The sequence below is a fragment of the Oncorhynchus gorbuscha genome, linkage group LG02 (genome assembly GCF_021184085.1).
Source record: "Oncorhynchus gorbuscha isolate QuinsamMale2020 ecotype Even-year linkage group LG02, OgorEven_v1.0, whole genome shotgun sequence".
NCBI classification, from domain to species: domain Eukaryota; kingdom Metazoa; phylum Chordata; class Actinopteri; order Salmoniformes; family Salmonidae; genus Oncorhynchus; species Oncorhynchus gorbuscha.
The window spans coordinates 3765683-3783256 of NC_060174.1; the positions used below are offsets into that span (position 1 = coordinate 3765683).

Here is a 17574-nt window from a genome sequence, read left to right on the forward strand (position 1 = left end):
CCCCCTGCCGTCCCCCCACCAAGCCCCCTGTCGTCCCCACACCAAGCCCCCTGTCGTCCCCACACCAAACCCCCTGTCGTCCCCCACACCAAGCCCCTGTCGTCCCCCACACCAAACCCCCTGTCGTCACCCCACACCAAGCCCCCTGTCGTCCCCCCACACCAAACCCCTGTCGTCCCCCCACACCAAGCCCCCTGTCGTCCCCCACACCAAACCCCCTGTCGTCCCCCCACACCAAGCCCCCTGTCGTCCCCCACACCAAAGTGGGACGGCAGGGGGCTTGGTGTGGGGGGACGGCTAGGCGCTTGGTGTAGGGGGCATAACTGATTGATTAGGAGAGGAGGGTGCAGTAGGTATTGATTAGGAGAGGAGGGTGTAGTAAGTAGTGATTAGGAGAGGAGGGTGCAGTAGGTTGGGATCAGGAGAGGAGGGTGCAGTAGGTATTGATTAGGAGAGGAGGGTGCAGTAGGTATTGATTAGGATAGGAGCGTGCAGTAGGTATTGATTAGGAGAGGAGGGTGCAGTAGGTATTGATTAGGATAGGAGGATGCAGTAGGTATTGATTAGGAGAGGAGGATGCAGTAGGTATTGATTAGGATAGGAGGGTGCAGTAGGTATTGATTAGGAGAGGAGGGTGCAGTAGGTATTTATTAGGAGAGGAGGGTGCAGTAGGTATTGATTAGGCGAGGAGGGTGCAGTAGGTATTGATTAGGAGAGGAGGGTGCAGTAGGTATTGATTAGGATAGGAGGATGCAGTAGGTATTGATTAGGAGAGGAGGATGCAGTAGGTATTGATTAGGATAGGAGGGTGCAGTAGGTATTGATTAGGAGAGGAGGGTGCAGTAGGTATTGATTAGGATAGGAGGATGCAGTAGGTATTGATTAGGAGAGGAGGATGCAGTAGGTATTGATTAGGATAGGAGGGTGCAGTAGGTATTGATTAGGATAGGAGGATGCAGTAGGTATTGATTAGGAGAGGAGGGTGCAGTAGGTATTGATTAGGATAGGAGGGTGCAGTAGGTATTGATTAGGATAGGAGGGTGCAGTAGGTATTGATTAGGATAGGAGGATGCAGTAGGTATTGATTAGGAGAGGAGGGTGCAGTAGGTATTTATTAGGGGAGGAGGGTGCAGTAGGTATTGATTAGGATAGGAGGATGCAGTAGGTATTGATTAGGAGAGGAAGGTGCAGTAGGTATTTATTAGGGGAGGAGGGTGCAGTAGGTATGGTTAGGCGAGGAGGGTGCAGTAGGTATTTATTAGGGGAGGAGGGTGCAGTAGGTATTTATTAGGGGAGGAGGGTGCAGTAGGTATGGTTAGGCGAGGAGGGTGCAGTAGGTATTTATTAGGGGAGGAGGGTGCAGTAGGTATTTATTAGGGGAGGAGGGTGCAGTAGGTATGGTTAGGAGGGTGCAGTAGGTATTTATTAGGGGAGGAGGGTGCAGTAGGTATTTATTAGGGAGGAGGGTGCAGTAGGTATTTATTAGGGGAGGAGGGTGCAGTAGGTATTTATTAGGGAGGAGGGTGCAGTAGGTATTTATTAGGGGAGGAGGGTGCAGGGCAGTATTTATTAGGGGAGGAGGGTGCAGTAGGTATTTATTAGGGGAGGAGGGTGCAGTAGGTATGGTTAGGCGAGGAGGGTGCAGTAGGTATTTATTAGGGGAGGAGGGTGCAGTAGGTATTTATTAGGGGAGGAGGGTGCAGTAGGTATTTATTAGGGGAGGAGGGTGCAGTAGGTATTTATTAGGGAGGAGGGTGCAGTAGGTATTTATTAGCAGTAGGTATTTATTAGGGGAGGAGGGTGCAGTAGGTATTTATTAGGGGAGGAGGGTGCAGTAGGTATGGTTAGGCGAGGAGGGTGCAGTAGGTATTTATTAGGGGAGGAGGGTGCAGTAGGTATTTATTAGGGGAGGAGGGTGCAGTAGGTATTTATTAGGGGAGGAGGGTGCAGTAGGTATTTATTAGGGGAGGAGGGTGCAGTAGGTATTTATTAGGGGAGGAGGGTGCAGTAGGTATGGTTAGGCGAGGAGGGTGCAGTAGGTATTTATTAGGGGAGGAGGGTGCAGTAGGTATTTATTAGGGGAGGAGGGTGCAGTAGGTATGGTTAGGCGAGGAGGGTGCAGTAGGTATTGATTGGGTAGTCCCCCCCATCACCTTCCTCCATCTCCATCTTATCTAAGTGGGTCATTTATTTTAGTGTAGAATTGGTTGAGTAAAAGTTTGCCAAGGTCTTGCAGTAATTATCTCCATGGCTGTATCGCTATACCCAGCAGGGGGGCCTTCTTGTATTCTCTCTATAATGCATCAGCCCCGTGTTGGAGGGAGCGCCTTAAACATCCCCCCAGTGGATTGAAAAAAAAGTTGACGCTGCTCTTTGTTTGGAGCAGAGACATATTAGTGTCTTTATTTGGCAGTGCGGAATCTGAGATTGTTGTAATTATTTTGTAGTGGTTGGTTTTCTCCCTGTTGGATTGGGAACACCTGGGATGCTTTTAGTGGGAAACCGCGGCGGCATGCCCGGATAGATGGCCGGATGGATGAGAAGAACTCCACAGGGAGAAAGAAGTATTTTAAAACGGGGTACATACCACATAAAGGTTGAGAAAAACAGCAATATCTTTCAATAGAATGAAAGTCAAAGAGTTCACCATTGGATTCCCTTATGTGATTATAAAGTTAACACGATGTGATTATTATCTGTGATTATAAAGTTAACACGATGTGATTATTATCTGTGATTATAAAGTTAACACGATGTCATTATTATCTGTGATTATAAAGTTAACACGATGTGATTATTATCTGTGATTATAAAGTTAACACGATGTGATTATTATCTGTGATTATAAAGTTAACACGATGTGATTATTATCTGTGATTATAAAGTTAACACGATGTCATTATTATCTGTGATTATAAAGTTAACACGATGTGATTATTATCTGTGATTATAAAGTTAACACGATGTGATTATTATCTGTGATTATAAAGTTAACACGATGTCATTATTATCTGTGATTATAAAGTTAACACGATGTCATTATTATCTGTGATTATAAAGTTAACACGATGTCATTATTATCTGTGATTATAAAGTTAACACGATGTCATTATTATCTGTGATTATAAAGTTAACACGATGTGATTATTATCTGTGATTATAAAGTTAACACGATGTCATTATTATCTGTGATTATAAAGTTAACACGATGTCATTATTATCTGTGATTATAAAGTTAACACGATGTGATTATTATCTGTGATTATAAAGTTAACACGATGTCATTATTATCTGTGATTATAAAGTTAACACGATGTCATTATTATCTTTGATTATAAGATTAACACGATGTCATTATTATCTGTGATTATAAAGTTAACACGATGTCATTATTATCTGTGATTATAAAGTTAACACGATGTCATTATTATCTTTGATTATAAGATTAACACGATGTCATTATTATCTGTGATTAGTGCACTACTGGTCATAGGGCTCTGGTCTAAAGTAGTGCACTACTGGTCATAGGCTCTAGTCTAAAGTAGTGCACTACTGGTCATAGGGCTCTGGTCTAAAGTAGTGCACTACTGGTCATAGGGCTCTGGTCTAAAGTAGTGCACTACATAGGGAATAGGGTGCCATTTGGAAAGTACAGATACAGTAATGACCTCAAGCGAGCACATCTCGTTCTGCACCACGGTCCCAATCATAAATTCATTTCGTCAACAGTAACATAACTTGGTTAACCCAGAACGAAGATGCCTGATGTTTTATGTAGTCTATCCACGAGATATTTCAACTAACACAAACGGGTCATTCCACTGATTCAGTGCCTTTTGAGAAGTGCATCTTTCACATCACTGTAACACAGTCATAAAAAGCTTCAACTTGATCAACAAACATGTTTTCAATCTGAAGGTCAAATTAAACATGACTACAATAGGTGTCAAATAAAGTAACAAGTTGAACGTAACTGGGTGGATGAAAGGGTTGATGACAGGGTGGATGACAGGGTGGATGACAGGGTGGATGACAGGGTGGATGACAGGGTGGATGACAGGGTGGATGACAGGTTTGATGACAGGGTTGATGACAGGGTTGATGACAGGATAGATGACAGGGTTGATGACAGGGTGGATGACAGGGTTGATGACAGGGTGGATGACAGGGTGGATGACAGGGTTGATGACAGGGTGGATGACAGGGTGGATGACAGGGTGGATGACAGGGTTGATGACAGGGTAGATGACAGGATAGATGACAGGGTTGATGACAGGGTGGATGACAGGGTGGATGACAGGGTGGATGACAGGGTGGATGACAGGGTTGATGACAGGGTGGATGACAGGGTGGATGACAGGGTTGATGACAGGGTGGATGACAGGGTGGATGACAGGGTGGATGACAGGGTTGATGACAGGGTGGATGACAGGGTTGATGACAGGATCGATGACAGGGTTGATGACAGTGTTGATGACAGGATCGATGACAGGGTTGATGACAGTGTTGATGACAGGATAGATGACAGGCTTGATGATTTCTTCTTAAATCAGCCATTAATCCCCTTGTGACAGGAGGACTAGAGGCTTGTATTTAAAGTAATAGTTTCACCACATTAAAACTAGAGGTCAGTTCTAGTAACAGAGGTTGACCTTAAAATGAGGGACAGAAGAAAAATGAATCACATTAAATAACATTCTTCAGAAATGACTTTGTCAAAGCAACAAAATAAGTAGGGCTTTACAACGATAGTGAAATTTTGAGAAATGATGGGATTAAGAACACAGGGTTGAGGGTCTTTAGTAAGTGTCACGCCCTGATCTTAGTATTTTGTGTTTTAGTAGGGTTGTCTAGCATAGTCTATGGCTGTCTGAATTGGTTCCGTAACAGTAAGACCTTATTATTATTGAATTGTCCATGTGGTTTATATCGTCATTTTATAGAACAGGCTTTTACATTTAATATTGGTGCACAATAAAAGGCACTTTCTTTTTTTTTACCCAGGAATGTAATTATTTACAAAATAAAGTTCAGGTAACCTATAATTAATATCCAAATAAGTCTAAAGTATTTTATCAATTTATTTTTCAGTACTTAGTACTCTTTTGAATAGTTTGTGACATTAACGTTGAACTAAATAATAATTAAAAATAATTTGTCAGTTAAATATTATTAATTGTGGTGGGGGGAGGGTCATTCCTCTGGCTTGTAAAATATGGACAACACTGACTCTCTAAACGTGAGGAATTGGAGTCAGGGAATTCTATAGATACAGCCTTCAAGCTTTTGTTTGTAAAATGAGTTTTTTTTTTTTTTTTTTTACACGACAGTAGGTACAAGATTTGTCACCGTCGATAATTTCTGTAGGCAGATTGTGTGTGTGTAGTTTACTAAAGGTTATAACCTCTCTGGCTCCTGTATCAACTCCGCTCTACATCTACACAATGAACCGATACTGAGAGAGAGAGAGAGAGAGAGAGAGAGAGAGAGAGAGAGAGAGAGAGAGAGAGAGAGAGAGAGAGAGAGAGAGAGAGAGAGAGAGAGAGAGAGAGAGAGAGAGAGAGAGAGAGAGAGACAGAGAGAGAGAGACAGAGAGAGAGAGAGAGAGAGAGAGAGAGAGAGAGAGAGAGAGAGAGAGAGAGAGAGAGAGAGAGAGAGAGAGAGAGAGAGACAAAGAGGCTGAAACGGAGCAGAGATACACACTATTTATAGAACCAACTCTTTTCCTGTCTTCACTTTCTCATCTACCTCTTGGGCCCGCTTGTTACAAAGAGAAAGTATCAAAACGTCTCCATCTTGTTTTGGGTGTGTGGGATTTACTGTAGACTGATACATAGTGATATCTGTGTTACTTTTAGTTTCATTGTGTTACTTTTAATTTATACAACTGTGTCAAACACTACAATGTAGAATAGATTATAGACATTGTGTAAATATATCACATATTTCATGAGATTATGTTGGGAGTATAAGACCTTCCTGAAATGATAGGGGAGTGATATGTCTCCTGGTCCTCTGGTCTTTCTCAAGGTTACTTCCTGCCCTGGATCTTGCTATTGTCATTTGAAAGTTAATGCACCACCATATCCCTTTAAATGTTACGCGTTTGGCTCTATCACGACCCTTGACCAAAAGCTAATAACGATGTCCTAGTTTTCAGAACAACATTTATCCTCCAGTTGGTGGTCTATGCACCACACACGTTTTGTTTAGAGATGAGATTCCAGATGTTTACACATGTCACCTTGTCTCCCCCAGCCCAGCAGATGCTCCTCCTATGGCAGGGAGTGAACCGGATGAGAGAGGAGGCAGCAGGACAGTCCATGATGTGGAGCCACCACAGACACAGCTACCCAGGTGAACTAAAGAGTCATAGCCTGGTCCCAGGCCCGGTTTGTGCTATCATGTTTGGTATGACAAGGACGGGCAAGGAGTGACATGACAACACAAAACAGATTGGTATCCAGGCTAATAGAGTCCTCCTTACAGCCCTCATTAAAACTCAGGTCCCCAAACTACATTCAGAAATATGTAAATAAGACACTTCCTATAGCAACCAGACACTAAGACACTTCATATAGCGACCAGACACTAAGACACTTCCTATAGCAACCAGACACTAAGACACATCCTATAGCGACCAGACACTAAGACACTTCATATAGCGACCAGACACTAAGACACTTCATATAAAGACCAGACACTAAGACACTTCCTATAGCAACCAGACACTAAGACACTTCATATAGCGACCAGACACTAAGACACTTCCTATAGCAACCAGACACTAAGACACTTCATATAGCGACCAGACACTAAGACACTTCCTATAGCAACCAGACACTAAGACACTTCATATAGCGACCAGACACTAAGACACTTCCTATAGCAACCAGACACTAAGACACTTCATATAGCGACCAGACACTAAGATACTTCCTATAGCAACCAGACACTAAGACACTTCATATAGAGACCAGACACTAAGATACTTCCTATAGCGACCAAAAATAGATACTTAGAGTATAATCACTAGGATATACAGTAGTAAATAGAGGATACACAGGAATAATACAGTAATAAATAGAGGATATATGGTAATAAATAGAGGATATACAGTAATAAATAGAGGATATACAGTAATAAATAGAGGATATACAGTAATAAATAGAGGATATACTGTAGTAAATAGAGGATATACTGTAGTAAATAGAGGATATACGGTAATAAATAGAGGATATACAGTAATAATTAGAGGATATACAGTAATAAATAGAGGATATACAGTAATAAATAGAGGATATACTGTAGTAAATAGAGGATATACAGTAATAAATAGAGGATATACAGTAATAATAACACACACACACACACACTCCACTGAGACACACACACACACTCCACTGAGACACACACACACACACACTCCACTGAGACACACACACACACTCCACTGAGACACACACACTCCACTGAGACACACACACACACTCCACTGAGACACACACACACACACACACACACACTCCACTGAGACACACACAGCACTGAGACACACACACACACTCCACTAAGACACACACACACACTCCACTGAGACACACACACACACACACTCCACTGAGACACACACACACACACTCCACTGAGACACACACACCACTGAGACACACACACACTCCACTGAGACACACACACCACTGAGACACACGAACCACTGAGACACACACACACACTCCACTGAGACACACACACACACTCCACTGAGACACACACACACACTCCACTGAGACACACACACACACTCCACTGAGACACACACACCACTGAGACACACACACCACTGAGACACACACACACACAGCACTGAGACACACAGCACTGAGACACACACACACAGCACTGAGACACACAGCACTGAGACACACACACATATACGTAGAATGTATGCACACATGACTGTAAGTCGCTTTGGATAAAAGCGTCTGCTAAATGGCATATATTTATTATTATTATTATTATTAGGATATACAGTAATAAATAGAGGATATACAGTAATAAATAGAGGATATACAGTAATAAATAGAGGATATACAGTAATAAATAGAGGATATACAGTAATAAATAGAGGATATACGGTAATAAATAGAGGATATACGGTAATAAATAGAGGATATACAGTAATAAATAGAGGATATACAGTAATAAATAGAGGATATACGGTAATAATTAGAGGATATACAGTAATAAATAGAGGATATACAGTAATAAATAGAGGATATACGGTAATAATTAGAGGATATACAGTAGTAAATAGAGGATATACAATAATAAATAGAGGATATACAGTAATAAATAGAGGATATACTGTAGTAAATAGAGGATATACAGTAATAAATAGAGGATATACAGTAATAAATAGAGGATATACAGTAATAAATAGAGGATATATGGTAATAAATAGAGGATATACAGTAATAAATAGAGGATATACGGTAATAAATAGAGGATATACGGTAATAAATAGAGGATATACGGTAATAATTAGAGGATATACAGTAATAAATAGAGGATATACAGTAATAATTAGAGGATATACAGTAATAAATAGAGGATATACGGTAATAAATAGAGGATATACGGTAATAAATAGAGGATATACGGTAATAAATAGAGGATATACGGTAATAAATAGAGGATATACGGTAATAATAACACACACACACACACTCCACTGAGACACACACACACACTCCACTGAGACACACACACACACACACTCCACTGAGACACACACAGCACTGAGACACACACACACACTCCACTAAGACACACACACACACTCCACTGAGACACACACTCCACTGAGACACACACACACACACTCCACTGAGACACACACACACACACTCCACTGAGACACACACACACACTCCACTGAGACACACGAGACACACACTCCACTGAGACACACACTCCACTGAGACACACACACCACTGAGACACAGGAACCACTGAGACACACACACACACAGCACTGAGACACACAGCACTGAGACACACACACACAGCACTGAGACACACAGCACTGAGACACACACACATATACGTAGAATGTATGCACACATGACTGTAAGTCGCTTTGGATAAAAGCGTCTGCTAAATGGCATATATTTATTATTATTATTATTATTAGGATATACAGTAATAAATAGAGGATATACAGTAATAAATAGAGGATATACAGTAATAAATAGAGGATATACAGTAATAAATAGAGGATATACAGTAATAAATAGAGGATATACGGTAATAAATAGAGGATATACAATAATAAATAGAGGATATACAGTAATAAATAGAGGATATACAGTAATAAATAGAGGATATACGGTAATAATTAGAGGATATACAGTAATAAATAGAGGATATACAGTAATAAATAGAGGATATACGGTAATAATTAGAGGATATACAGTAGTAAATAGAGGATATACAATAATAAATAGAGGATATACAGTAATAAATAGAGGATATACTGTAGTAAATAGAGGATATACAGTAATAAATAGAGGATATACAGTAATAAATAGACGATATACAGTAATAAAGGATATACGGTAATAAATAGAGGATATACAATAATAAATAGAGGATATACAATAATAAATAGAGGATATACAGTAATAAATAGAGGATATACAGTAATAAATAGAGAATATACTGTAGTAAATAGAGGATATACAGTAATAAATTGAGGATATACGGTAATAAATAGAGGATATACAGTAATAAAGGATATACAGTAATAAATAGAGGATATACTGTAGTAAATAGAGGATATACAGTAATAAATAGAGGATATACGGTAATAAATAGAGGATATACAGTAATAAATAGAGGATATACAATAATAAATAGAGGATATACAGTAATAAAAGATATACAGTAATAAATAGAGGATATACTGTAGTAAATAGAGGATATACAGTAATAAATAGAGGATATACAGTAATAAATAGAGGATATACAGTAATAAATAGAGGATATACAGTAATAAATAGAGGATATACAGTAATAAATAGAGGATATACGGTAATAAATAGAGGATATACAATAATAAATAGAGGATATACAGTAATAAATAGAGGATATACAGTAATAAATAGAGGATATACGGTAATAATTAGAGGATATACAGTAATAAATAGAGGATATACAGTAATAAATAGAGGATATACGGTAATAATTAGAGGATATACAGTAGTAAATAGAGGATATACAATAATAAATAGAGGATATACAGTAATAAATAGAGGATATACTGTAGTAAATAGAGGATATACAGTAATAAATAGAGGATATACAGTAATAAATAGAGGATATACAGTAATAAATAGAGGAAATACGGTAATAAATAGAGGATATACGGTAATAATTAGAGGAAATACAGTAATAAATAGAGGATATACGGTAATAAATAGACGATATACAGTAATAAAGGATATACGGTAATAAATAGAGGATATACAATAATAAATAGAGGATATACAATAATAAATAGAGGATATACAGTAATAAATAGAGGATATACAGTAATAAATAGAGAATATACTGTAGTAAATAGAGGATATACAGTAATAAATTGAGGATATACGGTAATAAATAGAGGATATACAGTAATAAAGGATATACAGTAATAAATAGAGGATATACTGTAGTAAATAGAGGATATACAGTAATAAATAGAGGATATACGGTAATAAATAGAGGATATACAGTAATAAATAGAGGATATACAATAATAAATAGAGGATATACAGTAATAAAAGATATACAGTAATAAATAGAGGATATACTGTAGTAAATAGAGGATATCTGGATAAGAGCGTCTGCTAAATGACTTAAATGTAAATGTAAATATACAGTAATAAATAGAGGATATACGGTAATAAATAGAGGATATACGGTAATAAATAGAGGATATACAGTAATAAAGGATATACAGTAATAAATAGAGGATATACTGTAGTAAATAGAGGATATACAGTAATAAATAGAGGATATACGGTAATAAATAGAGGATATACAGTAATAAATAGAGGATATACAATAATAAATAGAGGATATACAGTAATAAAAGATATACAGTAATAAATAGAGGATATACTGTAGTAAATAAATATCTGGATAAGAGCGTCTGCTAAATGACTTAAATGTAAATGTAAATATACAGTAATAAATAGAGGATATACGGTAATAAATAGAGGATATACGGTAATAAATAGAGGATATACGGTAATAAATAGAGGATATACAGTAATAAATAGAGGATATACGGTAATAAATAGAGGATATACAGTAATAAATAGAGGATATACAGTAATAAATAGAGGATATACAGTAATAAATAGAGGATATACAGTAATAAATAGAGGATATACTGTAGTAAATAGAGGCTATACACTAATAATTAGAGGATATACAGTAATAAATAGAGGATATACAGTAATAAATAGAGGATATACAGTAATAAATAGAGGATATACAGTAATAAATAGAGGATATACAGTAATAAATAGAGGATATACAGTAATAAATAGAGGATATATGGTAATAAATAGAGGATATACAGTAATAAATAGAGGATATATGGTAATAAATAGAGGATATACAGTAATAAATAGAGGATATACAGTAATAAATAGAGGATATACTGTAGTAAATAGAGGATATACAGTAATAAATAAAGGATATACAGTAATAAAGAGGATATACAGTAATAAATAGAGGATATACTGTAGTAAATAGAGTATATACGGTAATAAATAGAGGATATACAGTAATAAATAGAGGATATACAGTAATAAATAGAGGATATACAGTAATAAATAGAGGATATACGGTAATAAATAGAGGATATACAGTAATAAATAGAGGATATACGGTAATAAATAGAGGATATACAATAATAAATAGAGGATATATGGTAATAAATAGAGGATATACGGTAATAATTAGAGGATATACAGTAATAAATAGAGGATATATGGTAATAAATAGAGGATATGCAGTAATAAATAGAGGATATACTGTAGTAAATAGAGGATATACAGTAATAAATAGAGGATATACAGTAATAAATAGAGGATATACAGTAATAAATAGAGGATATACTGTAGTAAATAGAGGATATACGGTAATAAATATAGGATATACAGTAATAAAGAGGATATACAGTAATAAATAGAGGATATACAGTAATAAATAGAGGATATACGGTAATAAATAGAGGATATACAGTAATAAGTAGAGGATATACGGTAATAAATAGAGGATATACGGTAATAAATAGAGGATATACGGTAATAAATAGAGGATATACAGTAATAAATAGAGGATATACTGTAGTAAATAGAGGATATACAGTTATAAATAGAGGATATACGGTAATAAATAGAGGATATACAGTAATAAAGGATATACGGTAATAAATAGAGGATATACAGTAATAAAGGATATACAGTAATAAATAGAGGATATACTGTAGTAAATAGAGGATATACAGTAATAAATTGAGGATATACGGTAATAAATAGAGGATATACAGTAATAAAAGATATACAGTAATAAATAGAGGATATACTGTAGTAAATAGAGGATATACAGTAATAAATAGAGGATATACGGTAATAAATAGAGGATATACAGTAATAAATAGAGGATATACAATAATAAATAGAGGATATACTGTAGTAAATAGAGGATATACAGTAATAAATAGAGGATATACGGTAATAAATAGAGGATATACAGTAATAAATAGAGGATATACAATAATAAATAGAGGATATACAGTAATAAAGGATATACAGTAATAAATAGAGGATATACAGTAGTAAATAGAGGATATACAGTAATAAATAGAGGATATACGGTAATAAATAGAGGATATACGGTAATAAATAGAGGATATACGGTAATAAATAGAGGATATACAGTAATAATTAGAGGATATACAGTAATAAATAGAGGATATACGGTAATAAATAGAGGATATACGGTAATAAATAGAGGATATACGGTAATAAATAGAGGATATACAGTAATAAATAAAGGATATACAGTAATAAATAGAGGATATACGTTAATAATTAGAGGATATACGGTAATAAATAGAGGATATACGGTAATAAATAGAGGCTTTACAGTAATAAATAGAGGATATACAGTAATAAATAGAGGATATACAGTAATAAATAAAGGATATACAGTAATAAATAGAGGATATACAGTAATAATTAGAGGATATACAGTAATAAATAGAGGATATACGGTAATAAATAGAGGATATACGTAATAAATAGAGGATATACAGTAATAAATAGAGGATATACGGTAATAAATAGAGGATATACAGTAATAAATAGAGGATATACAGTAATAAATAGAGGATATACGGTAATAAATAGAGGATATACTGTAGTAAATAGAGGATATACAATAATAAATAGAGGATATACAGTAATAAATAGAGGATATACTGTAGTAAATAGAGGATATACAGTAATAAATAGAGGATATACAGTAATAAATAGAGGATATACTGTAGTAAATAGAGGATATACAGTAATAATTAGAGGATATACAGTAATAATTAGAGGATATACGGTAATAATTAGAGGATATACAGTAATAAATAGAGGATATACGGTAATAAATAGAGGATATACGGTAATAAATAGAGGATATACAGTAATAAATAGAGGATATACAATAATAAATAGAGGATATACGGTAATAAATAGAGGATATACAGTAATAAATAGAGGATATACAGTAATAAATAGAGGATATACGGTAATAATTAGAGGATATACAGTAATAAATATATTATATAATGTGGGAAATAGAGTGTCTTGGATGGACTGTGACCAGAAATCAGACCAATTTCTTTCTTGACTATCCAATTATTAGCCAACTGGGCCCAGGTGCACTATATAGTGAATAATGTGCACTATATAGAGAATAGGGTACCATTTGAGTCACTGAAACAATAGAGTATGATCACTGTGCTGCGGGGCTACATACCAAACAACCAATGAATGATGCTGCCAATACATGCTCCACTCCCATCCCCAAAAAAACACACAACACATTCATTTAATTAATTGAATTTCAGTTTCCTGCTGGTACAGCAACCCTCTCCGTTTGCTTTAGAGGATGTTGTGTTGTCCACTCCACACACTAAGACAAAAACCAAGAAAGAAAAGTGAGGCTGAAGAAGATGCAGAATCTCTTTAGTTGTCACTCAGTATTAACACTTATTCTATCTGCCACATGGCTAGAACTACAAATAAACATCAGAAGGAACACATTTATTAAAGTTCTGTTTATTTTATTATTTGGTTTTCATTCCAAACATACATTTTCCAATTCTAAGATTGTATAAAGCAAAAATAAAAAAAATATTATATATATAATTGGTTAAATAACCTACATAAATAAATATTACCCTTAAACTGTTCTCCATACATTGGCATACACCTTATAGTCTACTTTTAATTAGTACTTCTAATAACTTTAAAAGTAACTTTCTCAAAATAAACGTTTTAACGCTATATCAATTGCACAAAAAAGAGTGAACGGGTTAAGGTTACAAACGTACAAACCTCCCTCTATTTGCTCATAGTTCAGACAGACAGGTAAACAGACAGGCAGACAGATAGGTAGACAGACAGGTAACTAGGAGTGGGAGTGGCTGGCTGAAAAGATCCTCAAGGAAATAGCTCAAAACATTACAAGTTTATTACGGAAATGGCAACGCGATGAATGCCCTTCGCGCAAAGTTAGTTATAGGTTAGGTTATTATCGTAGAGCACCGGGTTACTTGCTGTATAGCAACGTTGTGACCACGGCTAATGTAAAAAATGAGTTTATAAAATACATTGTTATTTCGAGGTTATGTCTATTTGAAAATGAATACAAAGTGACCTAAATTAGACTTAAAGGAGATTATTTTTTAAATAAAAAACTGATGATTAGATTTGATATCATGAGGCATAATGTTCTGTGCAAATGGGCCCATATGTATTTGGGAGATAAAACAAAAAGACGTGACACACAGCGTTTACTTTTATGCACCATGACGCAGTAGCCTGTATTTTTGGAAAGCTGCACGTCTTTTCAACAACAACAACAACAAAAAAAAACTGATCTTATTTCGATAGATATTGAGCCTTGGCGCATTTCATGTTAATATGCACTAACGCGTTGCACACTTGATTTGATTTAGGGGGCTAGCCGGGCTACTGTCAGGTTGACATGTAGGCCACAATTCATCGCACAGGTGACTTAATGGCAAATTGATACAATGATGATTCTCCGTCCATTGTAAAGCTTAGGGCCTTTCACTTCACTTCAACCGTAAATTATTTGCAGTGTTAGATCCACATCAAAATATTATTTAAATTACACGAGTAGGCTATTAGAGTTGCCTAAAAAAAAAAAAAGAAGTCCCCTTCTGAGAGAGCCTTGCATTGCACTCATTTAGGAGCGCTTAGTGTTCATTGCACTCATTTAGGAGCGCTTAGTGTTCATTGCACTCATTTAGGAGCGCTTAGTGTTCATTGCACTCATTTAGGAGCGCTTAGTGTTCATTGCACTCATTTAGGAGCGCTTAGTGTTCATTGCACTCATTTAGGAGCGCTTAGTGTTCATTGCACTCATTTAGGAGCGCTTAGTGTTCATTGCACTCATTTAGGAGCGCTTAGTGTTCATTGCACTCATTTAGGAGCGCTTAGTGTTCATTGCACTTAAGGGGTTTGAAATTCAGGGTTAGCCTCGACCGGAGTGGTTCACACTTCAAACAGTATGCTAACTGGTTAAAATCTCTCTGATTTGGAGTAAGAACAAGGGCCAATGAAATATTTGTCCTGTTAGAATAACTAATATTAGGCAAACAGTCGTCGATAAACGTTCTGCGCGGTTAAGAATGTTGGCCCCATGGCCTTTACATGTGATATGCCGCAGGTAGGCGATGTGTCTGTGTATTAGTCATTAACAAAAACAAATATATAAGATATCCTAATTGCAGTCTATTTGTCTTTATTCATTTTGACGGCGAATGAGAGCCGTAAAGGGCATGTAGACTACTTTTGTGTGGCATTAAATAATACCTTATACCAATGTTATTTCAATACTATGCCTAGTGTTTTTCATTCGTAATTTGAACATTTTTGGGGGGTAAGATTACGTAATTGAATTTGGGAAGTTTGCTGTAGGGTATATTGCCCAACATTGTCTGCTGACGGATGTCAGAGAGAGAGAGCGCGTAAATAGTTAATGCATTGCATAGCAGCGGACGGCAGCGATTATATAGGACAAACTGCATAGCGTTAAACCAGTTGTTAGCCTATAGAGGTTATGGTCAAAATGACCGCAATAACCTAAATGACTAAACGAATGTAACCGATTATAAAACGGCCAGCATATCAAAGCTGTTCCGATGTCAAAGGGATCTTTTTTTGTTTTTTTAATCACCAAAAAGAAGAAGTCCGATTACAATGATTATTTTCTATTGATTAAATGACATTATAGATGACTTATTGCACCCACAGCAGAATGCATTATGTTCTCTATGGTGCGCAAATATCCCGTTTCTAGTAGATTCAAGATAATTATCACAGCAAATAGGCTAACATCACAGCTTCCTTTCTCACCGTGTAGGCTACCACTGTGCCAAACATATAGTCAGATAAACCTGGCAACCCAAAGGCTACAGCAACGGAGAATCGCAGTGATTAAAAGAGAGTTTTCAAGCAAAATGTATTTGATTCACAAATATAATCTAATCCTAAACAAACCCTTGTGATGATTTGCCAGCAGTCCAGAGCAATGAAGGTGGAAACAGGGATGGGATGGGGGGGGGTGGTGGGGGTTAAAAATGAATATTCTCTGCAGGAGAAGCAAAAAAAAAAATGTAAATACTAATCACAACAAATAGGCCTGTACAACGCGTGTCCGTGTGAATAAGCAGTCCAGTTCGGTTCTGTGTAGGTAATGTCTGTGGGTTTCATAAAGGGAAAGGCGACGAATGGACAACTTCGCTTATGTCACCGAATAGCAAATTAGTTCTGTGAATTTAGGGGCTGGACTTAAGAGGCAGGGGCTTACGTAGGCAACTCTTCTGCCCATGTGACCGTCTAGGTCTGGGAGAATCCAAAAGTAGGGGGTATAAAAATAAAATACTCCATTTCTTTTAAAATATAGAAAAATAGTATAAAATATACAATCATTTTAGCTTGCTTTTGTAATACACTTGTTCCATAAGTCATGTTGTATAATACGCACGGAAATTAAAATCTCAGAAAGATGATTTCTCAGCAAGCATTAAAACCTGACTCTCCCCTTCCCTCGGAAAGTGGTATCGCCACAAGCTCAAATTCTGAGAATTGAGCTCCTCTGATTCTTAGAACTGGGGGTTCTTAGAAGTGGTGATGCAAGAAGTTTCTAGGAAAGCAATATCAGGTGATATTTTTTAAACAATTATTTTTTTTCTCCCCCTATTGTAAT

General features: G+C 36.4%; 1 protein-coding gene across 3 annotated transcripts in view; it reads left to right on the plus strand.

Moving 5' to 3' along the window:
* Window positions 1-17574, plus strand: part of bcl6aa (BCL6A transcription repressor a) — a 76315-nt gene that overhangs the window by 35737 nt on the left and 23004 nt on the right. For 2 of the 3 annotated variants that reach the window (XM_046299688.1, XM_046299697.1), the window contains exon 2: window positions 6259-6357. In XM_046299688.1, coding sequence (XP_046155644.1) covers window positions 6259-6357 — 99 coding nt within the window. Of the gene's footprint in view, window positions 1-6258; window positions 6358-17482; window positions 17530-17574 lie in introns of those variants that run through there. The other variant, XM_046299703.1, reaches the window with a different exon arrangement.